Consider the following 26275-nt stretch of genomic DNA (forward strand, 5'->3'; position numbering starts at 1 on the left):
TTTAAGAAGGTTCATGCCCAGTGCTAGAAAAATGTAACTAGATATAAGACCCTTACTAAATACATTTTGACATTTTATTCCCACTTCAGTTTTAAAACAATATCGTTCTGTTTTTAGAAGCTCAAAAAAGAAAATGGAATTCTTTTAACAAATAGCATTAAACTAAAGGAAGTTTTGGAGGTACTTAGTAAACTTTTTTTTTTATAGTCTAATACAATCTATTGAAAACTAAACAATGTAACTGGGTTGTGTGTTGTTCCTTCATTTGATTACATTGTTCAAGCAGATGCAATCACAGCAAGATTAACTTGTCTCTGATATAAGACACAGGGCTCAGCCAGAGGCAGTTGTTAGTTTGATATCTGTTTTATATGCAATTACCTGTTTTCAAGTCAGAACTATCTGACATGAACAGGGGGTAGCTTGTTTTACATGTAAGAAGGGCAAGCTAATTTCTCTGAATATGGTTTCATTTGACACTTTTACATTGAAAGCATTTGAAAGGGAACAATCCCCGTACTTACTACCTACTTTATCACATGACAATACTACAGTGCCTTGACTTCATCTTTTCTGCAGCAAGATACCCAGTATATATTTGTTACTTTATAGGAAATACCTTTCTTTAGTGAAATGATAGCCTCAACTATCAACTGAAGGCTTTCTGAAACAGTACGGCAATAAGTGTTGTAGCAAAGAGTTCAAGTCCTTAGAAAGACCTCTTGCCCATTCACAGTTCTTTTGTAATACATATTCTGTACTCACCTCTTTCCTTTCTTTGTTCTCATCTGCAATAAAAACATACAACAACTTTCTGAATCTATAGGAAAATAGTGTTCTACCACTGAGCCTATCCTCTCATCAGAGAGCCCATGGAGGACCAGGTTTCTCATACTTCTTTCTCCCTTGGTTCTACTTTGAAAACAACACTTGTTTCAATCTCAGTAGTATCTCTCTTAATTCCCCCCACCATCATTTGGCAAAAAAAAAAAAAAACACACAAAACACATCATTTGGTTCGAGTAATTCTCAGTGCTTGAAAAGCAAGTTCCTCCATAACATACCATTCATTAACATTATTAGATTATATTATCTATTAGATTATGATTAATCACTAAGATCTCAAGGAAATTTAAGTGAGGCACATACTGCTTGTTACTTAAAGCCACCTGCTGTAGTAAGGTTGGAAATTATTCAGCTGCTATGAAACAGTACCATATGATCAGATTTTTTTGCTAGCCCACTTACCAATTTGATTATATCAAGAGGGAAAAACAGCAGCAAAAGCATTTCTTAATTGTTAGAAAGACAAGGGAAAAAAAAAAACAAAAACAAAAAACCGAACAAATCACCAGTGAGGAACACCACCTCATGATCATTCACCACTTAAGAAAGGTCCTCAGTTGGAAGTTGCACTAAGGTTTTTTGATATCTTTACGGCCAACTTGGTTCAACAAAGGAAGGAAACCATTACAGTAATCCACAGTAAGCATCAACATTTGTTTCTATCCCTTTTCATAACGTACTACAGCACTGTCCAATTCAGACTGTAAGTTGTGATTAGCAAAGAAAACACCAGTTAGGCTGTTTCTCAGGAATCCTATGGCTCTGTCACAAAACTAGAGTTACAACAAGAGAGACCAATCCATGCAAAGTTAAGCTTGAACATAAGTAGCCTTTCCTAAGCAGAGCTCTATTGCAAGGACTCTGACTTGAGTTCAAACAGTAGTAGTAGCTCTCAGTTGCATTTTCTAGAAGCAATGTTTAGGTGTAATAAATCAACACAGCCTAACACACACTGGTGATACTCACTCAACATCCATCACCTAAAATTGTGAGTTGAGAGGACCTGTACATACTTAACTCTATTACCTCCTTCTGATCTAAGAGGAGCAAGCCTTGAAACTCTTGACCAGTGTGGTAGTTTTACCATGCTGGGCAGCTAAACACCACAGCTGCTCTCTCACTCCCCCTCCTTAGATGAGGAGGGGAAGAAGTAAAGCAAAGAACAACTCATAGGTTGCAATAAGGATAATTTAATTAAAGGGAAATAATAATAATAATTAAAGAAAGATTATTATGAACTAAATAATTTAACTAAAGGGAAATAAAAAGGGAAGTGGGAAAAGGGGAAAAAAAGGAAAACAAATAAAACAAATGAAGGCTATGTGGAAGTGCAGAGGACAGAAATTACTCTCTACTTCCCACAAATGAGTGATGATTGACCATGTCCTTGAAGCAGGGCATCAACACATAGCCGGTGCTTGGGAGGAGGACCGATGTTTTCACAAGAGCCCACCCCTCCCCTCTTCCTCCTGTTTCCACCTTTTATTGCTGAGTGTGACATCATATCACAGAATCACAGAATTTTCTAGGTTGGAAGAGACCTCAAGGTCATCGAGTCCAACCTCCAACCTAACGCTAACAGCCCTCCACTAAACCATATCCCTAAGCTCTACATCTAAGCGTCTTTTGAAGACTTCCAGGGATGGTGACTCCACCACTTCCCTGGGCAGCCTGTTCCAATGCCTCACAACCCTTTCAGTGAAGAAGTTCTTCCTAACATCTAACCTAAAACTCCCCTGGCTCAACTTAAGCCCATTCCCCCTCGTCCTGTCACCAGGCACGTGGGAGAACAGGCCAACCCCCACCTCGCTACAGCCTCCCTTGAGGTACCTAAAAAGAGCGATAAGGTCGCCCCTGAGCCTTCTCTTCTCCAGGCTGAACAAGCCCAGCTCCCTCAGCCGCTCCTCGTAGGACTTGTTCTCCAGGCCCCTCACCAGCTTTGTCGCCCTTCTCTGCACCCGCTCAAGCACCTCGATGTCCTTCTTGTAGCGAGGGGCCCAAAACTGAACACAGTACTCGAGGTGCGGCCTCACCAGAGCTGAGTACAGGGGGACGATCACCTCCCTAGCCCTGCTGGTCACGCTGTTCCTGATACAAGTCAGGATGCCGTTGGCCTTCTTGGCCACCTGAGCACACTGCTGGCTCATATTCAGCCAACTATCCACCATCACTCCCAGGTCCTTCTCTGCCTGGCAGCTCTCCAACCATTCCTCTCCCAGCCTGTAGCTCTGCTTGGGGTTATTGCGCCCCAGGTGCAGGACCCGGCACTTGGCCTTGTTGAACTTCATGCAGTTGACCTCAGCCCATCGGTGCAGCCTATCCAGATCCTCCTGCAGAGCTTTCCTACCCTCAAGCAGATCGACACACGCACCTAACTTGGTGTCATCTGCGAACTTACTGAGGGTGCACTCGATGCCCTCGTCCAGATCATCGATGAAGATATTAAAGAGGACCGGCCCCAGCACCGAGCCCTGGGGGACGCCACTAGTGACTGGCCTCCAACTGGACTTGGCTCCATTCACCACGACTCTTTGGGCCCGGCTATCCAGCCAGTTTCTAACCCAACGAAGCGTGCGCCAGTCCAAGCCAAGAGCAGCCAGTTTCTTGAGGAGAATGCTGTGGGAGACGGTGTCAAAAGCCTTGCTGAAGTCAAGGTAGACCACATCCACAGCCTTTCCCTCATCCACCCAGCGCGTCACTCTGTCATAGAAGGAGATCACGTTCGTCAGGCATGACCTGCCTTTCATAAAGCCATGCTGACTGGGCCTGATCGCCTGCTTCCCCTGCAAGTGCTGCATGATGGCTCTCAGGAGGATCTGCTCCATGAGCTTTCCTGGCACTGAGGTCAAACTGACAGGCCTGTAGTTTCCCGGGTCTGCCCTCCGGCCCTTCTTGTAGATGGGCGTCACGTTTGCTAGCCGCCAGTCGATTGGGACCTCCCCCGATAGCCAGGACTGCTGATAAATGATGGACAGTGGCTTGGCCAGCTCCTCTGCCAGTTCCCTCAGTACCCTTGGGTGGATCCCATCTGGCCCCATCGACTTGTGCACATCTAAGTGCCGTAGCAGGTCACCAACCAGTTCTTCATGGATAATGAGGGCCACATCCTGCTCCCCATCCCCTTCCACCAGCTCAGGGTACTGGGTATCCAGAGAACATCCGGTATTGCCGCTAAAGACTGAGGCAAAGAAGGCATTGAGCACCTCCGCCTTTTCCTCATCTCTTGTAACTAAGTTTCCCCCCGCATCCAGTAAAGGATGGAGATTCTCCTTAATCCTCCTTTTTGTGTTGATGTATTTATAGAAACGTTTTTTGTTATCTTTAACGGCAGTAGCCAGATTGAGCTCCAGATGAGCTTTGGCCTTCCTAATTTTGTCCCTGCACAGCCTCGCTACTTCTTTAAAGTCCTCCTTAGTGGCCTGCCCACTTTTCCAAAGCTTATAAACCCTCTTTTTCCTCCTAAGATCAAGCCACAATTCTCTGTTGAGCCAGGCCGGTCTTCTTCCCCGCCAGCTCATCTTTGGGCACGTGGGGACAGACCGTTCCTGCGCCATTAAGACTTCCCTCTTGAAGAGCGCCCAGCCTTCCTGGACCCCTCTGCCCTTCAGAACCACCTCCCAAGGGACTCCACCAACTAGTGTCCTGAGCAGCTCAAAGTCAGCCCTCCAGAAGTCCAATACAGCGGTTTTACTGGTCCCCTTCCTGGCCTCGCCAAGAATAGTGAACTCCACCATTGCGTGGTCACTCTGCCCAAGACAGCTCCCGACGATCACGTCCTCCACCAGTCCTTCTCTGTTTGTGAAGAGAAGGTCTAGCGGGGCACCACCCCTGGTAGGCTCACTAACCAGCTGTGTCAGGAAGCTATCTTCCACGCTCTCCAGAAACCTCCTAGACTGCTTTCTCAGGGCTGTGTTGTGCTTCCAGGATATTTCAGGGAAGTTGAAGTCCTCCACGAGTACAAGAGCTGATGATTTTGCAACCTCTGTCAGCTGCCTGTAGAATTCCTCATCCGTCTCCTCATCCTGGTTCGGCGGTCTATAGCAGACCCCGACCAGGACACTAGCCTGGTATGGAATATGGTATGGAATATCCCTTTGGTTGGTTTAGGTCAGCTGCCCTGGTGATGTTTCTCTTCTCACTTTTTGCCCACCCCCTAGGAGGATTGGAGAGAGGCCCGATGCTGTGCTAGCACTGCTCAGCAGTAGACACAACACTGGTGTGATAACACTGCTGTTCAGCTACAAGTGCAGAGCACAGTACTGTATGGGCTGCTGCCGGGAAAGGTAACATTCCAGACAGACCCAGTACAACCAGAAGTGAGCTCAAGCAGAGTCCTTGTCTTTCAGCTTTTTAAGTGCCTAAGAATCACAATGATACCAGGGATATTATCATGTTACAAGTAACAGATTGGATAGAATTGTTTATGGGCTTATCACTTAATAGTGGAAACTCTTACATGTATGAAGTATTAGTTCAGTAATAACTCAAAGTATGTAGGAAAAGCATTAACACCAATTTGAGTTTCATGCAAGAAGCAAGTGCAAGTTAAACAATACCGTGATAAAAAAAATGTGAATAAGAGCATCACAGTTACAGGCAGAGGGAAATACTTTCCTAATGAAGTAGGATAATTGTATATAAGGCTTAAATTAACCTATAATTATCATTTACAGTAAAACTGAGCGTAACAATCTGAATTAGTGCGTAAAGACTCTTTGAAAAATAGCAGAAACAATATGCAATGCAACAGTATGAAACTCTTACTTTCTTACAATAGAAGGGTTTTAAGCGTGATTCACCTATGGAAATATTATTCAATTAATTCTGTTCCTGTAGCCCATATTGAATTACTAGCATTCATTTAAGAATATAAGAGAATAGGAGTACTTAACTCAAGATACTGCTTTCAACAAGTGAAACCAATGCAGAAAGTTTTGTGCCAGGAAACATAGAGGAGCAGCAGCTCCCCAAAGAGCTACAAACCAGACATGGTAGCAGTCAGGAGAACCAGAACTTCCATCAGCCAAGGCCCAGCCAGTCCCCTGCACCTCAGAAAAACAAGCAGGAGAAAAATCAGCCCAGGGAAAGCAACTAGCAGTGTTAATCTTCATATGTACTCTTAAGAGCAATAGAGGATTACGTGATCTAAAATCAAGTTAAGGAACCACATCAGAATTAGATCTAAGGGATATTCAAGGTCAGATATAACTTAAAAAAATACACCTGAAATCACCCTAAAAAAAAAAAGCTTAACTCTAGCTTAACAAAGTATGGCAGTACTAAAACTCACACACCAACTCAAACAAAGGGTAAGCTTTTAACGCTGAGCTTAAATAGAACTTCTGGGCCTGTGGGCAGAAGGCGTGGGTGGAAGTACCAGCTGAAGCTGGCGAGGGCAGTTAAGGCCTGTTAGTTCACTCAAGGCACCAACATATTGAAGGTGTTTTTTGCTCCCATGAGAGTGGCTTATTTACTGCTATCTGTGCAGCTATTCTATTGCTATTTCTTGTCAGACGTGATAAAGTTTAAACAAAAGAAGAAGCCTCTCTTTCAAAGTTGCACTCTGGTTGAGCAAACTTGAAATACGTTCCCAAACATTCCTCGTGTGACATTTAAAATCACCACAAACTCTCTTCAAGCTCATGATGTGAATGATATTTAAGTTATTTTCAACTCCTCTTTTATTCTAAATTGGACTTTAACAAACCACCAGGTGAAACAGCCATGAGGCTGTTCCATGTTTCCACTCCTTTTATCAACAGAGCAAGAATATTCTGAATCAGGAAAACAGAAGGCATGTCAACACCATACAGTGCACCATGCACAGATGCTGGTTTGGATTGTGGAAGCAGAATGGAAACACCAGTACAGTACTTCTTCCAGGCCAATAACTCCTGCTGAGCACTGCTTTTCAGTAACATTAACCATTCTAACCAGAGTACAGAGCTAACTTTGTTCTGAAACTTCTTTGACTACTACTACCTTTCTCCTCTGCACAGTACAATAGCACACGTCATAGGTACATTTAAAATGATCTATAATAAAACAGACTGAGCTCTTGATTTTCCCTTTGGAGTCATTATAAAGATCCCAGATGTGGGGAAGATACACCCACAGCCTGTTCTGCAAGGCATTGCTGGACATTCTTTAAAATAGCAGTTGGAGCGAAGGAGAACTGGCCATACTGATGGAAGGATCATACTGTGGCGCTCTTGCCATTTTCCAAACAGTAGCTGTATGGCTGCAAATGAGCACAGGCAGGACAAAATGTTCTGAGCTGTCACAAGGCTGACAGAAACGTGATCACATGCTGAGCAGGCGCGAGTCATGTGCAGAGCCAGCTGTGCCAGTAACTGCTTGAAAATTAAAGTGTGGAAGCAATGGGGCCTATGTAGTCCTGTGATATCTGTTTGAAGCAGTACAATTCTTCCAAAATATCCTCGGTATACAGTGCTTGAGAAGCTGTGGATTCTCTGAAGAACTACGTTGCTTTTTTACCTTTTGTTTAAGATAAATCAATTATATGTACCAGGGCCAGGAGTGACTAGGCCTTAATAGCAGTAACCAACCTCAGGTGGGACCTACACCCACACACATACTTACTCTCTGACCGTGGACCAAGGAGTTCTACTGAAGCTCAGTTCAATATCTGTTTGAATTTGGTTGTAGAACTGCTATTCTGTAACTCAGCTGTTGCCTTCTTGGTTGTTGGTTCCAGACCTAATTTACAGGCTGGCTTTCTATCTTGGTTTTGGGCTTATCCTTGTTGTCATGCATCTACTGAGTGCCCACCAAGTTTTGTTTGACTGTGATTATTTCTGCTAGATTAGTTTTTGCCTGAAGTTTGATTGCCTGGCTTGACCTTGGACCTCCATCATCACCAAAATTTGCTGTATAATCCAGATGTTTAATCAAATTTGGCTACTATCCTTGAGTCAACCTTGCTCAGGTAACGGAGGGCTAAATGCTGCTAACCTTGTTACTGTATTTAGCTCCTTGTTTATTAAAGAAAAGCTAGTTCTTGCTGTCTCCTGACAAAATGAAGTTTAGTAGCAATAGAACTAGTTTGTATGATTTTCAGACATCTGGAATGACTGTATTTATATTCAATAGAAAATCTCAATGCTCTTGTTACCAGTGCTTTACAGCTCATGGAAATCCCTATGCTTGTCTTCTTCAACTGTCCTTTAGGTCATTCTTGGAGTTTGTCACTTGTGTAACCCATGTTTAAACTGCCTCCTGAAGGTATGGTTCTTCTTTCCCTATCCTGAGGTGCCTGTTCTAGGTGCCAATATGAGCAAGCATGCAGTGAGGCAGTATAGAGAATTGAAAGCCAAGGATAGAAAGCTGATGGAGGCTGAGCATAAGGGGTGAGACAGGCTTACCTAAGCAAAAGAGATTAGGTATCAAACTTCTTGTAGCTTTGCTTCTAGTTATGCAAGAGTCACAGGCTGGCTTTGGTTGTTCTTTTACCGCTTCTGAAAGCGATTACAGGGAAATTATTTGAGTGAAAACTTTACTTAGTGCTTGAGACAGCCCCTGCTGTCAAATTGCAGTGGTAAAATAGTGACAGGACAATCCATGGATTACAACATGTAGTTGTTTTAGTCTTTTCTTGTCTTATCTTAAAAAATGTTGTTAAAATGTTTGTTATGAATTACAATGGACCAAACTGCAACTCAGATGTGACCACTCCTGTAGTATCAGTCAGGTTCTACCATACTTTACAAGGGAGGCCTGCCAGGCCAGATACTGTTCTCAGAAAAGTAGCCTGCTGGGGAACATTCCCTTCTCTCCAGAGCAGTGTTTTTTACCACTGAATGACTTCTTTTTAATGAGTATCTGTAAAAGATGGCAGCTTTGCATTCAGAGCCTCAAAAAGAGGAATTTCCTCTGTCCAAAGCCATACCGATGGAAGACAAAAAAAAATGTTAGCAAGGCAAGAGCAGTATTTTCATTGTTTACTTCAGAAATGTATGTGAAGTAAGAGTTGTGCAAGGCTACTCAGAAACACAGGCTGCCTGAGTCCCAGCCTCATCTAGAAGACCTATCTGTGTCTTTGCTTGCGCAGGAGAGGACATTCTCCTGGAAAGAAAACAGATTAATTCTGCCTGATGGTTATTACTAGAGAAGATACTGGCTGTTTGGTAGCAGAATCTGTATTTGTGAATGTGAGTTATCAACTCTTCTGTCTATGATAGTCCTTTTGTTCTGTGTGAGAGCTGTGAGTTAACTGAACAACATATATTGAATTCTGGTGTTTGGTGGGGTGTGTTGGCAAACTCTATAGTGGAGTGGGATCAATGGTGCCAATACAGCAGTTCCCAGTCAAGCTAAATTTGCATTCCTTATAAAGTGCTACTGCTGCCTCTGCAGGATTCAATTTCCTTTCTATTTTTATATGATTTTCTAAGTCTGTAGTTAATATTAACTGACAGGGTTAGCCGAGAATCTTGGTATTTCCTATTACAGTTAATTAAGGAAACTACTAATTAATGTACAGACAGATGCTTTGTGGTAAATTGCACTGCATGAATATCATTGCCTTCACTGCTAATTCTTATTCCTACTGATTACCGACTCTGTCTTATACTATAAGGTGCTAGAAGCATGCGTCAGGCTTTCTAACAAATAGACTTGTAAAGCAAAGAAGCTTTTATTTTTAAGTTTTTGACTATTTTTTGAGTCAGTTGTCCAATATCTTTTTTTTTTTGTACCTAGAATATGTGGGAGCTTGTATTTCTAAGCTTTATTAGTGGAGCTTTGAGAAGAGCGTAGAGGGCGAAGGAGGACTTATATTCATCAAGAACTCTTGCAGTGCACCTTCGTTCTTACCAAATTGGTGTAAGATTCTAACATAATGTAGAATCCAACTTCTCGTTTGTCTCCAAAGAATTGTCTCTGAAGAAATTGCCATCAGGTAACCTCAAGAATGGGCTGCTCCACAAGGGAAGGCTGACGGGAAGGTAGGCAGGACAGTGGCCTTGCCAACGAGGGTCGCAATTCCATGAGACCTGTGTGGCAAGAAGAGCCAGCATAGCTATGGATTAGAGGTTGCACTTCAAACCTGTTGAGCCAGACCAAGTATGAGGGCCTCAACTTAAATGCAGCATGAAGCAAGGCAGAGAAAACCCTGGTGAGGCTTCTCACAGCTCTTGCACACAATGTGTTTGTCTGCATCATGTCTGAGCTGGCCATGAGCACAGGCAGCCAGAGTGGGGTGGTGAAACCTGCTGGAGCACTGCCATAGCAGTTGTAAACTACTCTGTTCCTGAGCTGTTTCCCAGACAGGAGGTAGGAATTCAGGTTAAATGGGTCTACAGTCTGATGTGGTACAGCCATTGTTAAGGTAATGCGTTAATAAAACTTTCTGGCCTTAAAATCTTAATCTGACCATGCAATAACAGGACTCCAAAATTCATCTGAATGAACTGCCTCAGATTGAGCAGATTTAAAGCATAACATACTTTTGTAGACTAGTGGTTCCTTATTAGCTGTCAGCATATAAGGCTGTATTCATAAAAGCAGGTAGCTGTGATCTGAGGTACAAAGCAGCATTCTCTAACACCTCATGGAGTAGAATTGTTTCCTGAGAGACTGGCTGTTTACCTTGTCCTTTGTCTGATAGTTTGCTTCCTGTTCTCTAGGAAGGGACATGCTGGGGTCTCCTGACTCATACGTTAGCAACAAGCAGAAGGTTGTATTTGGATTGTAATGTGTCTGAAGACAATGCAACGTGAGCTGAGAGGAAGGAGATCTGTGCTTGAGACAGATCCTTCTCAGTTGTCTCCTGCAGGAAGAATATGAGAGCACTCTAATTGGAGTTGTACCAGTTTGCTCCGTTCTGCCCACACTTGGTCCCAACAGGGGGGACACCCATGGCAGGTCTGGCTCTTGCAGTCCTGTCCCTGAAGAGCCAGCTTCAGTATGCTGACTCAGACCAGAGACATCCTGCCTCAAGTACAGGTACAGCCCTCAGCTTAATCAGTGGAGCTGGTACTTTGGAGAGGAGAAAAAAGCTTTGCTGTGTTTGTAAACTTCATTTGGAATCAAGGAAACACAGCAAGTATGGCCTGAAGGCAATAAGAGATTAATTCTTGAACTGGCTCACCAATAGGCAGTTCATTCGGTTGAATTTCCAAGTCTTGTTCTTTTATGTCCAAATTATCAAATTGAAGGTACTACAGCTCAATCAAAACTACTAGGAGGCAAGCTCAATGCTAACTTGCGTTGTTTCAAAACAAAAGATTTTGGAATTGAGTGTGGAAGATGAGCAATCAGTACAAATAAACAGGACATAAGTTTGATACAGCATGATTGTACTTGGCTGAGTATCCTTTAAAACAAGAATATGGCAGAGCACAGTCAATGGATTGTGACAAGCTCCATCGCACCAGCCTGCTTTTCTAGCCGTGTTGTACTTCTGCCTTTATCAAATACCGTATATTCATATCTCAGCGTGGTTAGCCATGATTATGATCATCCTGATATCTGTTAAATGAGCTGCTTTTTACCAAGCGTAGTTTCCAAGACCATTAAAAACAAAGACTAGGGCTTGCTATTAACAGCACAAAGGCAATCCATGTACCTCCAAATTGTTACCAGTTCTTTATTTCCTCTCCCTGGGAGTGCTGCAAAAACATATCCCATAACATACTTTTTCTATTCATCTGAATAACCAGCGGTGTGCTGAGACCTGTTATTTCTATTCATGTGCTGTAATTGCCCTAACCTATAGTGTTGGTTTTACAGAAAATGCGGTATCCTGGAGGCTCTAATTTAGGTGCTAACAATATAGACAGATGAAGTTAATATGTTAATAATCTTAATATATTAATAATAAAATATAAATATAAAATATAAAAATAATATAAAATATAAATATTTTATATATAAATATAAAAAATAAAAATATAAAACATTAATAATATTAATAATATATAGGGTAGCTATTAGTGTATATATATGATACCATCTTCAAAAAGTGTATGGGTCCCTTGGCACTTACCTGTATATGTAGTTTATCACGGTAATCCTGGTGAGAAGGGACCTCAGGAAGTCACTCATCGAACCTCCTGCTCAAACCATTGTCAGGTGTAAGGTCAGGTTGCTCAGGGTTTTATCCAGTTGGGTCTTGAAAACCTTCAGAAATGGAAACTGCACAGTCTCTCTGGGTAACTTGTTCCTTGGCTTTCCTGAGAATTTTTTTTCCCCTGTATCTGCAGTTGGAATTTCTCTTGATATTACAGTTAAATCCACAGTTTAGCTGTTTTAATTAGGAGTGATGTCAGATGCAGAACACAGTGCTGAGACCTGTGTTGGCCTTAGGTGAAGTGCTGGTGATGGGGACAGAGGATGTCTGTAAAATCTGTGCTCCAGGAGGGATGTAGGAGCCCTACTCATGCTGCAATTAATTGCACTTGGAGCTCTGTCTGTAACTCAGCCAGGGTAGAGGTTGTTATAGAAAAAGTGCCATGACACCCTATGTACCCAAAAGTCAAAGGTGTGTGAAACTAAGTGATATATAACCACTGAATTGGTCTTCAATACTTTGTTTACCCAACAAGCTTTATCTTCCTCCCCTGCAATCTAGGCATGATTTGTCTGTATCTGATGCTGCTCATATCTTTGTAGAGCTACAAAAACAGCATGAAATCGATGTGATTTTCTTTCACTGCTGCCCGAAAGGGGCTGAATAGCAGCCCTGGAACAGAGTAGGCTTGTTGACTTCATTCTGCAGCTGCATGACAAATCTGCCTCTAAGCCTGCAGCTTCAAAAAGACAGCACAGTATCTGTTCACAGAAAAGATAGCTTTTGACTTGTCTTTTTTTTTTTTCTTTTTTTAATAATAATAAATTTAAACTATTGGGTTTAAATGGAAACTTAGAAACAGGTGACTTAGGCTTTCCTCACTTGCCAGGAGAAGCTTCCCACTTATTGTTCACAAAGGTATGAATGGGTTATCCTCAACTTAAATATTTTTGCTCCACGTGTGGGGAGATTAACATCTATTTTACAAGAAGCTTAAATCCTGGTATAATAATTATATTCTGTTGTGTGAATCTGTTTATTCAAGGTGTGAATACAAAGTCTCTTTAATTTTTATGGGCTTGTTCTTCCTATATCCCTCTCTTTCTGTGTGCATTTGTCACCATGACAACTTCCCATGAGTTTGTCTGACACTGTGCACTTCAGCAAAGTTACAGTTAACCCTGGGCCTGAATAGAGTGCCAGGGAATAACATTTGAGCATCCAATTTCCATGACCTCATGCATAGTTCTGCTCTGGAGTCTGATGCATCCATGTATGCAAGTTTTAGAACAAAGATTTAACATTTACTTCACTGGATTCAAGCTGCAACATACTGCTATTTCTCCAATACCTTTTCATTCTAATTATATATACACACTACTGACATGTTTGTAAAATCAATATTAAATTATCACTTAAAATACTAATAGCCTGACATATAAAGGTATCCATATTTCCTTTAGAAGTCATTCTTCTTAGAGTCTAGTTTAGATTTTTTTTTTGAGTACTGGGATCATCATTTAATGTGCCATTTTTCTACCCTGGAACTGAACTGCCTCACACCTGCCTCTGCCCTTTCCAGTAACTTAGAAAAATATTCCTGCCTCTGCAAACTCGCCTGATTTGTTTTCTTTAAGTCAGGAGTAATTTTTGAACTTAAATTGTGGTACTCAAAATCTCTGTGTATTCCTTGATGTGGGATGCCCATGCTGGTGTCTTTGGGAGCTGTGTTGATCTGTGCTGCTGGGTAGTGGCTGCTCATTGCCATGTATCTTCACCCCTCCACATATTATTTTTGGTCTCCTGGGAGAGTGCACAGATCTTTTGAGTACCAGACACTGGGACACTTTACCAAAATAGGCTTTTGGACTGGAAGCTTCAGTTCCTTGAATGACTTGTAGTGTGTTTATTTGGCATATTTGGTTTAGTTCAGTGATAAGAGTGCCTTAATGTTAGAAAAGGTGAAAATGAGGCAACTCTGAGCCTGCCAGAGGCAGTAAGGACAAAATTTTCAATTGACTTATGGATGGAATTGACCCTTATCAATGTGATGTTTATTGCCAATTGGATGACAAGACTGGTTAAAAACCTTGCATATGCTATTTCCCCTTCACCCTCAGAAAAAAACCCTCAGCCACAAAGTTTCTTAAATATACATGCCAATACACTGAGTTAGCTCTCATAGGGGGGCCTACATTGTAGCTGGAGATACTAAAAGTACTGCTTCTGCTTATTGTGTTGGTCCTGCATACTCCAGCTGGTAGCTGCCGTGTCTCTGGATGTACATCATGCATAATGCATCTGTTCTCTGAAGCAGACCTGTAAGAAATTTATAAAGTCTTGCATCAAGCGTTGGAGTTGTAGGGAATAACCTGAAAGATGCACAGAGGATTCTCCTTTCCTAAACAAAATATCTCAAATATCTGAAATAGAAATCAGTTAGCTTGGTTGCATTACCTGATCAGAAGGGTATGTAGAAATGTGACAGCTGTATTTCCACTATAAAAAGTCCATTCCAGTCCTTGCTGAAAGGCTACTGGAAATAGCTTCTTTGAATTGTGATTCTGGAGACAGGAGAGGTAGGCTAATCTTCCTATTGTCTTGCTATTGAAATAGTGTTCCAGGAGCTTTATAGGACTCATCATGAAATCTCCTTAACAGGGTGAGAAAGGTCAGTTTTCTATCACCTAACAGAAAAAGAATGCACAAACTACTTAACAGAAGCCAGAAAAATGACTCCCCACTATCTCTTAGTGAATTTGTTGGTGTTTATTCTTTTACAAGCAGTGGCAGAAATGTTGAGAAATACCTGCATGACCTACAAGACTAATACAGCTGTGACAAACCAGTTCAGCACTACAAATAGGAAGGATTTCTTAGAAGCAAAAACACAATCTCAGCTGGTTGTGATAATGGTGATGCAATTTTAATTATTGGACTCCATGCAAAAACACATTCAGTTGAGAGCAAGTGAAGATGTATTAAGTTTAGTTTCTCGACTGTAGTTGATGAAATGGTTAAAGAAATATTTGGAAACACGTCAGTGTACTCCAAGCCAAAAATCCACTGGACTATTCTACTGTACTACTGTCAATAGTAAGATACGATTTGACAATATCCTTAGTGATAAAAATGCCGTTCCAATAAGTTTACAATCAGATGGCGTCAAAATCCTGTTTTCAAAAATAAGCAAAAATCTTTCCTTCAACTCTAACTCTGAATTGTAACATGATTCTCAGCCTGAGCTGTCAAAATGAATACATTTAGTGATCCTGAGGGCAGGTGCATAAAGTAATGCTTCAGCATTCAGTAAATGTTTGGTAACTTCTTTATTTACCAGTAGGTGTCACTGGAGTCCAGCAGAGAACTGTTACTTTAAAAACGTCTTTTCTACTTGATCGGGCCTTCATTTCATAAACGTTTAGTATTTGTACATGTTGACTTATGACCAATAACAGTGAAGAAATAGAATCAATGCCCTTTCAAATATGGTTTTTTTTTCCACTCTCAGCGACTGGTAACTGTTGATGGATAATTCAATGGATTGGGAAAGAATTTTGATTTTTTTTTTTTCCTCTGCAGCATGCCTGAATTTGATCCAAACTGAAAATGACTAAAGTGATTATTCAGTGCAAAGGTGAAGCCAGTAAGCAATGTCTGTATGATTACTCAGCCTTTACTCAATATTCCATTGGCAGGGGGGAAGAAGATGATGGAAAATCAAGCCAGAAGACTTGGATCTTCAATTTCTTTGGCACCTACACTGAAAATTACAAAGCCTGGGAACTCAATGGGACAGGAAAGATCTGCACTGTCAGCCATGGAGCAGCTTTCTGCAAGTCTGAGATAAAGCATTTAGGGAGGAAATCTAGTGGAAGCTCCACTTCTGGTATGTGTAGGTACCTACCTCTGGAAATAAGCAGTATGCTCTTACTGATGTCTATTTTTCTCCAGTCTTAAAGGTAAATTACTTCCAAAGAATACAAATAAAAGGAAACCTCAGAGGTTATCTGTATAACCACCTCTCAATAGCTTTGTGCACTAGTACTTCATTAGTGGGATATTTCTTTGAAGATTTAGATATTGCATCTTATAACTTCCATTAGGAGACATGGAGCACAGCACTGATCAAGCCTGCTTAGGAGTGAGCTGAAGTAGACTGTGAAATGATATTTCTTGTTTTAATGAGCTCTTGTCCTTTTTTGCCATGCCTCTGCTGGGTAGGTGATCAGCAATGGTATTTGGGTTAAAATGTACTTTCAGGTACTCATGTATTTGCTATCTGTAAAGCTCAAAAAAACATCAGGTAGACACCTGTGGTTACCAAATGTTCTAGCTGTTTGAGATAACACATCAGAAGATGAAAAGAAAGGGAATTTAGGTTTTGTTTTCCCTCAGTTATTACAAAGATATGGTAAAAGCATTCTTCATGAAAACCAGCAGGGAGCCATTATGAGTTATTTGTAGCAGTCATAGCTTAAGCCTAAACTCTTGCATAAATGTGTTTCTCCAGTCTTTCAAATATTTACCAAGGAACGAGGTGATACACAGTAAACATTCATCTCAAACTCAAGATCACACATCCAGTGGAAAACTATAGTATAAGGTGGCTGTTACAGGCCAGTATTATTAGGGTAATAATGTGCTTGTGGACAGTGAACACACAGGGCCTGTTCTGCTGTCTTGAAATGTAGCAAAATCCAGTAATGAGTTTTGGTATGTCTAAAGAACCAATTGAAATGCAGGTTCTTTTTTAGCCTTGTGCTAAATTTAAATACAATTCTGAAATACTTTATCACTTGTTAGCAGGCACTTCTGTACGTGGTCTCTGACCATTTCACAAAGCATGGTAACGGTGTATGTAGTGAACCTTGTCAAATGCAGAAAGGATTGCAGAACAGGCACCATGTGTGGTGTTGGGTGTACAAAGTTCTTGTGCAACAGGCAGAAGACATTGCAGCTCTTTATGGTACTGCTCTGTAATTGGAATAAAGGGGAAAGTAGTTGGTTCAGAGCTGTACTGTGGCAGGAAACAACAGTAGCCACTAACTGATATTTTTGTTGCCTCCTCCTTCAGGAGGAAGTCTGCATGTAGTTATTTTTTAATTTTCATTTCATCAGTTTAATTTGCTAGGTAATTACCTCTGCCATGAGTTTCGGGGATGCATTCATCAGTTCTCCTTAGTCCTGCAAGGTTTCAGTAGTTTGTCGATTTGCTTTTCCAGTTGTTGTTTGTTCTTTGTATCATCATCCACAACTTCCGAAGGCCACACCACACGTACAGGTCTCAGTGCAACTACTTAGTTGTTTGACCTGACATTGCTATGGCTTAATGTTTTGTGACTGCTGTAGAAGCACTTGGTTTCTGGCTGAGTTCTACTCTTTTTGAAGAACAGAAACAAGTATTTGCGAAATACAACGGTGAAAACTAAAATCTTATGAATCAACTCAAAAGGGACAGAGTGATTATAGCATCTGTGTTTGAAAAGCCACACAGAAACCTAATAGGGAGGAGAAAGGAATGTAAATGTATAAGTGGAGGTCATGTACAAGCAGGTGAAGGAAGCACATTAATGAAATTAGCAAAGGTAATGGCTGCTACCCTAGGAACAGAGCAGGGCAGTCAGTTCAATCAAACTCTTTGTAAGAAAGAAGATTTAAAACACCAATTGCTTTTTGCATTGCCGTGTCTTTCTCTCCCCACGAAGTGCTATGTTGGTACATTTTGATAGCTTTCATTAAGGACTGCCAGCTTGAAGACAGAGATAAATTCAACAACAATGAGAAACAAGTTCTTAAAAGAAGAATTCTTAGAAAACTTCAGGGAGGAATTTTATCTGCTCCTCTTGTAAGGTTGCAAAAGATCGCAGGCATTTGAGAGTCAGTCCCACTTAGTTTTGTAACAGAGCAATGTAAACTCTATCTGACCAAAGAACCTAAGCTTTCCTCCCTCTCTTGCAGTGACAATGCAGCCTAACTTTAAATGAGTGTGCTTTTATTTTTTTAACCTGGAACATGCTGTTATATTGCTAAGTCTTCATGGAAAAAGGCACAGGCAGTTACTCTCAGCAGAGCTTGCTGAGATAAACTGCACAGCAGAAGAAAGTTGACCTTGGCTATTATAACAAGGTGAAAGCTACTTTGTGCTTTTCCCACTAGTACTTCACCACAGGTTTTTCCAGTAGACTTGCAGGCTGATCACCTAGGGAAAAAAAATTGCTCAGAACAAACACTGAGAATTTAGCCGTAGGTGAATGACTGTTGGTTCATCGAGTAAAACTAGTATTTCCAGAGGCTTTTATGTTGTAGAGATGATGCCGCCTCTCACATGATTGCAAAAGATGGGTGTGCAGGCTGGAGAGAAGGTGGAGTAGCACAACTTTTTTTTTTCTGCTAGCTGCCTGGGTCTGATTCATTAGTGCCAGGATCCAGAGAACTCCTTTTATCCCCCCCCCAAAAACTAGCTCCTTGCTGCACTCCCATAAAGCATTCCTTTGTTTTGCTCAGTAGTGCTTCTTTTAACCTTTCAGTTATGAAGCTTAATGCCTTGTCTTGGCCGTCTTGTATGATGAGAAAGCTGCAGGATAAATACAGAAAAACATGATCCCAGACTGCATCAAGATCCCCTACTTGAATGCCTTTCAGTCTTCTCAGGGATCAGTGTCAGAGAGGTAACATGCTGCCCATCAGGAACACCATGCTAAGAAAAGCTGTTCTTGGCAGAAATCACCCTGGGATGCAAAGGGGGCTTCAGGTCTCCCCTTCTCCCCTCCCCAGCCCTGTGAGCTCTGTCTGATCTGAGCGCTGCAGCTCTTGGCACAGCTGTTTTCACCCATGCTGCCTCTGGTGGTTTTGCTGAACTTCCTCCAGCAAGCGTTAGCAGTGATACTAATATATAAATAACTATTTTCAAAGCTGCTTCAGAGAGGTTGACTAAAGCATGGTAATTAGTTGCTTAATGTGTCTCTTTATCCTCCCTTCTTTGCTATGCAAATAGGAAGAGGGAAATTCTAGCCCCAGTGGAGTGAAATGGCAAAGCCCTGAGTGCTCTCACCCAGGTGTGCGGGGTGACACTTGAAGGACAGGAACAGGAGGAGACAGACATTTCACCAAGAAAAAGCAAAACACATTGAAACATTTAACATTAAGTGGCACTAATTGAGACATGAAAGCCCTGCAGCAGCTGTGAGTGCAGCAGGAACAGCAAGACATCCTCTTCTTCCGCATCCCTTCCCACCTGCAGAAGAGGCGAGGAAGGAAATACTGTAGGAAGCTGGTGAGAACATGGGAGGCAAACAGTGACTAGGTGAGACACAGAAGAAGGGGGAAGAGGAGGAGGAGGAGAAGAAGATGCTGAGTGGACTGAGGTGCCACTGGGTTTTGTAGTTCTCGGGGAAAAGTTCTGGATGTTAGGAAAATGGGGAGAGCCTGCCTGTGAGTTACGTGTTGGGTAATGCTTATGAGGGAAGCGGGGCAGTGGGTTACTGAATTTATTCTCCCTTGGTGGGAAAGGGAGCGAAGCAAGGATGCATTATGCTGTGAATTTGTATACTTGCTATAAAGGATACTTACTGCCACGCCCCTCTGAAAGTCTGCTTGTAGCCTCATGTTAAGCTGTCGGATGCTCACTTTGACTATAAGGCAACAGTGCGAAGCCTTGCTGACAGTTTCTGGAAGGACACCGCTGTCCTTATCTTCCCCCAGAGTATCTGCTGCATGGGAAACCTTCCATTTACCTGCGGTGTTGCCTCCATTTTCTTTTGGAAGAAAATCCAATCTGAAACAGTTTAAAATGTTTTAATGTCTGCTGTAAGACTGAATTATGTGAAAGGCTCTGCACTAGGCTACAGCTTCTTTGGAAAAATCTGGCTTGTAACTTCCCATCCCCTGCCCTGAGATCTCAGCACAGAACCTCAAAAAGAGAACTGGGAGGGCCATAGGGTGTATTAAGATGAGATGTATCCAAATAACCGTTCTGGCCTTCTTATGCATTCCTCCTTCTGTTTCACTTCTCTCTCTCATCTCCAGCTTTGATGCCTTTCAGTGCTTTCTGACTTCATTATATGTAGTAAAAAGGTTAGTTTCTTTTGAGGGGGGGAGTTAGAGAATGCAATAGTAAAGCTGTATGACACACTCTGGCTTTCCAGTGTAAGTTTTTAAGATGGGAAAAGCTGGAGATGTAATCAGATGGCTGCTTACCTCCCACTGCTTTCTTCATGGAGGCAAATGCCAAACTGAAGTGTTTTGTGTGGTTTGTTTCTTGTGAAGTTTGTGGTAGTTTGTTTGTTTGTTTGTTTGTTTGTTTTTGATGAAGGGAGATGGCAACTATCAATAATAGAATTCCACACAAGGAACAAGATGCCTGTTGAATTCCACCCTTTATGAGAACTGAACTTACCTACTGCCAAAAGTAGATGGGGTTTGGCTTTTATTTGCTCTGTCTTGTTGTCTGCATATTTGAGGTAAGCCAGATAAAATGGAAATAGCAATGTTTAACATGTTAATTGCCAAAAGTACTGAGTTACTGGGAGTAAAATTTTCAAACATATCTAAAGGAAAGCAGGTGTAGGAAAATTGTCCCTCATTCTAGCTGCTTTTTATCATAACAATGTTTGGTTCCCATGATCATTTAAGTAAAAGGTCTTACTGGACTTACAGGCTTCTACTGATACCTAAGATAGGAGAGTTAGCACATAAATTAGGTGAGCATCATCTGCTAGTCACGTGGAATGCCACCATGACCACAAATCTGCAATGTGTTAGACTACTCTGTGCGGAGATAACATAACTTTATATCCAAATAGATTTAGAAACTATTTCCAAATAGTTTATTGGTTTTAATTCCATATTCTTCACTCCTGATTTTTGGGATAATACTTCTAATGTTGTAAAGAACTCCAGAGAGCCTTGAGGTATTCTGGGCTCTCACAGTGCTGTGCTTCCCTCTTTGTCTAACAGATCAGTCACCAAATAAGACTTTAACTCATGCCATGGATAGCTAAACCAGTTTGAGTTTTGCATACTGTTTTACTCTTGAAGTTTAAACAAGCTAATTAGTAGCTCTGATACAAGAATACTCACAGGAAAAAAAATCTTCTCACCTTTTATATTCAAATTATGTACTTTAAAAATTGTAATCACTTTTCAATGGATCTTCCATAACTGAGTCAGGTGTTTAAGGTATAAATAAACCTGTAAACCTTCTTTGAAACATAACAGGCACTTCTATGATATTTCAAATTGCCTTGTATTTCTCACAAGACCCAGTTGGTTTTATCTTCGCTTTCTTGAGCACCAACTGCAGTGTTTTTACCAGAGCACGTTCAGTGTGTTTGTTCCTCAGAAGTTATACCTACAAGCTTGTAGTGTATCAATAGGTGGCAGGTAAAGGCAAGCAGTTGGTTTACTTGAGGGATCATGACACAAAACATTAATCATACGTCTCTTTATGGAAAGCCATTAATTTGCACTGGATAAAGATTAAGGAAAAAGCCAGGTTTCTTAACCAGAAGTATGGAGACAACCCTAACCTCGTGTGTGCAACAAAATAGGCCTCTTATTTTTGTTACTGCTTAAAAATAAACAAATTGTGGTTGGCACACGTATTTTAAAACCGTTTTTCCGCGGGCTGGTGTGAGCAGCAGTGCTGTGAAACCACTGCCGCTGCCCAGACGGGGACTTTTAAAATTTATTTTTCGCTTTTGGGGTGTTTTTTCACTCTACACGAGCCCCCCCTAGAGGCTAAGAGGTGCGCGCGAAGCCCCTGGACGGGGGTGGGGGCGTGGGCAGCGGCAGCACGGGGCAGGCCGGCCCCAGCCCCCGGCCTGGCCGCCTCCCGCGGGGGGTTGCGGGCGGGCCGGGCCTAGGCCACCCCTCAGGCCTCAGCCCCCGCGAACTACAACCCCCAGCGTGCACCGCGGGGGGCGGTGCCGGCGGGGCGCAGGCGCGGCGGCGTCGCGCTGCGTTGAGCAAGGCGGGGTGCGATTGGCTGCGGGTGCGGCCGGGCGTGGGCCGCGCAGTGGCGGAAGGAGCGGGGCAAATGGCGGCGCGATGGTCCCGGGCCCCGGCCCCCGCGCGGCGCTAAGCCCGGCGCGGAGGAAGCGGCGCCGGAGGAGGCGGCGCCGTGGGCCCTGACGGCCCTAACGGCTCTAACGGCCGCGCCACCGACGGGCAGCGCCTCGGCCAGGCGGCGGCAGCCAGCGGCGCCCACAGCCTCGGCCCCGGCCCGCAAGGAGCGGGCCCGGCCCCGCTGCCACCGCCCGCACCCAGGTGGGGCCGGGACCGCGACCGGCACCGGGAGCCAGGCGCGGAGGGCGGGGAGCGCGGCGGGGCCCGGCCGCTGCGTGCAGGCCGCGGGGGACGAGAGGCGGAGGGGAGGGGGGGCTGGGTCCGCGCGGTGCGGTGCGGGGCTGCCCTGCGTCCCGTCCGGGGGGAGGGGGCGGCCGGAAGGGAAATGACATCAGGCGGCGGCGGGCGGGCACGGCCTGGCCCGGTTCCGCCCGCGGCCCCACGGGGGAGGGCGGCGGAGGAGGAACTGTCACCGCCGGGCCTCGGCCGCGCTCCGGCCCTCGCTTATGTAAGGCGGCGGGGGGCGGCAGCCGCCACCAGGGCCGCCCCAGGCGCTGCCCGCCCCGCCGAGTTCCCCCCCCCCAGCCAGGCGGGTGGGTTACTTCCCGGCCTCGGCCTCGCTCTGGGGAGCGCAGCGCCTTGTGAGGGGAGAGGGGGCAGGCGGCGGGGGCAGGGTGAGGCTGGTCCAGGTTTTTGTTTCACTCTAAGCAAAAAGCGGGGCGGAATTGTAAGTAGAGAGTAAAGATCCAGCCCCGTGCGTGCTCCGAGGTCAGGAAGCGCAGCTGTACTTCCTTCTCTTCAATTCTGGCCTAAACTGTGCGGTCGTACAGTGCGGTACTTACCGCCCCTCCATACTCAGCCTGTTTACATCCTATAGTACGTATATCAGAGCATTGATCGTTGGATTCAGATCTCATTACGAAACGATCTTGATTTTTAATTCTCTAAATAGGTTAATCTATATTTTGGAGCTCTGCTTTCTGAAAATGAAGTCCTCTCGACAGCAAACACCTCCTCTTTAAAGCTGCAAACCAATTCTCTTTAAATATGTCATTATTTTCGCAGGTGCTAAAAACGTAAAGTGTTGGAAATATTTGAGTCAGGCTTTAGGAGGGGAAAATTCACTTGTTGCGAGTCTTTTTCTCACAAGAGTTACATAGAACTTCAGATGTTAATAAATATTTCAATTTAGTTTCAGTCATTGTAAAACTGGCCTTTCTGTATAAAATGTTCAGGCATTGCAGCTCTAAGTATTTTCAAATGGCTTAAAGTAGAGCTAGTTACTCTGGCTTGGGGGGAGATCATAGTTTTGCTCTTGGATGAAAGATAGGAGATGAGCAGGGGAGCAGAAAGTACTGGTTTGGCAGTGTCGTGCTTGGAGCAGCACACAGGAGGCTCACAGCACTGTGAGAGAAGGAATCGGAGATGGGGTTGAAAAGTAACAGCCACCAGCAGCACTGATGGTCTGTTTAATTCTCAGCAGCGATCAGAAGCAGTCTAGGGAGCAGCATTTCTCGGCAGAATTCTGGTCAGTAGGGAACTATGTGCCTTTACCGCCCAGCTGCTAAACTGCTGGGGAGAGGAGCGTTTCCCCAAGTGGTTGTTCCTTTATCTTTGGCATCGCAGCACCACCCGGCTGGTAAACTTCCAGAGCTCACATCTGATACTCTGAATTCACCAGGGCTTAAAGCTGGGCCTAGAAACTGCTCAGTTGGTATAAGTGAAAGTTGGCCTGGTCTGATAAAGTGAGGCTACTGTGAGTGGGGCCGTCTTGCTAGAACAAAGTGCTGGAACGACATTTCTGGAAAAGTCTGGCTCTTTTGGCAGAAGCTATGCTAGTGCTCCAGGTTGATAAACTGTGCATGTCAAGATTAAAATGGGCAGAAAGACGATATATCATTTATTAAGTGGAATAATAATAAAGAGTATTGTCTCACAAATAGTTCCTATAGGAACTTTAATAGTGATGGTTGTAAGCCCTGTTTTTGATATACTTTCCTGTAAATGAGGGCAGTTGACCCTTAAAAAGTTGGATTTCTCTGAAATGCTCCCCTTCTATCCCTTAGCAGGCTTTTCTCCACTATGGAGAGCAGCTTAAGACAGGAAGATGGACTTGATTAGATTCAGACAGACTATAAAGAAATACAATTTCCTATTTGGGCCAAAATAAAGAAGGAGACACGCTGGTGTATGAAAGAGTTACACTTGTTTTTATGTTGTCATTTGTCCTATAGTTGGACTATTTGTTTTTCTGGGGGGCAAACCAACAACCTGGTCTGTCATCCTTCTGGAATCAAACAAAAGTAGGAATAGAAGGGGTGCAAGGAGCGGTTTAAGTGTGTTCCAGTTTAATTTGTTTATATTTAAACTTGATTCTTCTGGCAGAGCAAGCTGTGAATCAGGCTGCAGTTGTAACAGCCAGTGGACAGTCAGGGTTTGTGCTTGTCTGCGTAACGTGTCCTCCATGTTCCTAGCCAGGGACTGAGAAGTGTCTCCTCGCTCCTGTCCCTTGATCGAATCACGTGCTGGTGGAGGCGTCCTGTGTACCAGTCTTTACCGTGACTGCGCAGATAAACGTGCTTGCTAAGTAGGTCTGATGGTGTGCAGAGAAGAACATGGAGTTGTCATTATTCGTGATGAATTAGTATGTAAAGTGTCTGTAGCAACTGAAATACTTCGAAAATCCTTACGTTTTTCTACTGAAAATCTAAAACCATACAGTAGTATTGGACTCAAGCAGACAGCTGCACCTTTGGATGGGGTGAAAATACTGTTTAGTTTTCTGCTGATGCTTTGTGAGAGGAGTACCTTCTATACTTCAAAATACAAACAGATCAAAGCAATACCAAAAGTAATATATTTGTAGCAGATTTGTAGCCTTGTTGTGCTATGTCTTGTTTCGTAAGTGTGCAAGGAACTAAACTTTGCGTTACGTTGGTAGATGAGCTGCTGATTGCAGAAACCTTAGATGTAGTGACATTCACAGGTAGATGAGTTAGTCTCTATAAAGGAGCAGATGATGTGTCTGTCTACTGCTTATGCAAAACGTGACTTTTGCTTGTGCTTGTAGACCCAATAAACCGCAGAGGTGCAATCGGTTGTACTGAAAAGTTTGTAAATTTGCTTCTCTCTTTCTTTTCCAACAGAGAATATGAAACAGGAGCCAAAATGACATCCCGATTTGGAAAGACCTATAGCCGGAAAGGGGGAAACGGCAGTTCAAAGTTTGACGAAGTGTTTTCCAACAAACGGACCACCCTTAGCACAAAATGGGGAGAAACCACCTTCATGGCCAAGTTAGGACAGAAGAGGCCCAGTGTCAAACCAGATATTTCTGAAGTTCCTAAAAAACCCAAAGTTGAAGACGAGGTAACAGAGGATCCGTTTGGATTTGACAGTGATGAAGAATCTCTTCCTGTGTCTTCGAAGAATTTGTCACAGGCTAAAAGCTCCTCTCAGCTGGACTCCAGTGAAGCTGCTCAGTCTGAGGACTTTCCTTCTCTCCTTGAAGCTAACAGCAGAATTAATCAGCCAGACAGCGGAGAAAACATTGCATCCAGCAAGCAGATACCTTTTGGCAATACTGTTCCTCTCTTAAAAGAAAAGAGCGCAAGCAAAAATGTGGAAGATGGAGAAAGCAAAGGCAGCAGTGCTAAACTTGTAGCTGCAGGTACGTTTACTCAACTGTCCACTCAGTTTTATTTGTTTTTTGCTATTCTATATTTAGACTTGGTGCTTTCTGGGGTTGGTTAACTGTTCTAATCAAACTGTAGCAGGCTCTAATTTAGTGCAGGTACATGGGTACTTCTGTGCAGGTATAGCTTGTGATCTGCCTGTTCAGTGATTTGTATGGAAAAAGTAGTCTTCTGAACTTCAGCTGCCTAGAGGTCTGTATTTTTTTTAATTAGCACATTTTTATCAATGTGTATGTAAAAAGCTTCAGATCTATCAAACAGAATTCTGTTAAACTTTAAGGAGCTCTTTTCAGACCCAAACAGTTTGTAAGAGATCTTCATACTTTAGAAAGGGAATTTGCAGACCCCATGGTGCTGAATGCTGCTGTAATCTTGTTCAAGTCATTCTTAGATAAGATCACCTGTCATATCTCATTAGAAGTTTTCATATAATGGGCTGATTAAACCGTAGCTTCTAAAATTGGGCAGAAGATCACATTAGATGAACCTTGATGAAGCTGACACCTACTGACTTGCTCTGGATTATCATAATCAACTTTAATGAGAAGAAGTTATGTAACTTTGAATTCTCAGATACGGTTAACTTATCCCTGGGATCAGAACTTTGAGTGGTCTTTTTTGCAACAGACAGGAA

At 43.1% G+C, this 26275-nt stretch overlaps 1 protein-coding gene across 8 annotated transcripts in view; it reads left to right on the plus strand.

Moving 5' to 3' along the window:
• The window catches only part of WAPL (WAPL cohesin release factor), a 156487-nt gene that overhangs the window by 61458 nt on the left and 68754 nt on the right, over positions 1–26275 (plus strand). For 4 of the 8 annotated variants that reach the window (XM_082765221.1, XM_082765228.1, XM_082765223.1 and 1 more), the window contains one exon: positions 25093–25616. In XM_082765221.1, coding sequence (XP_082621347.1) covers positions 25093–25616 — 524 coding nt within the window. Of the gene's footprint in view, positions 1–15576; positions 15774–21885; positions 22148–22683; positions 22823–25092; positions 25617–26275 lie in introns of those variants that run through there. The other 4 variants (XM_082765226.1, XM_082765225.1, XM_082765224.1 and 1 more) reach the window with 4 other exon arrangements.

Source organism: Aythya marila (assembly GCF_965140915.1).
Source record: "Aythya marila genome assembly, chromosome: 7".
Classification (NCBI taxonomy): Eukaryota; Metazoa; Chordata; class Aves; order Anseriformes; family Anatidae; genus Aythya; species Aythya marila.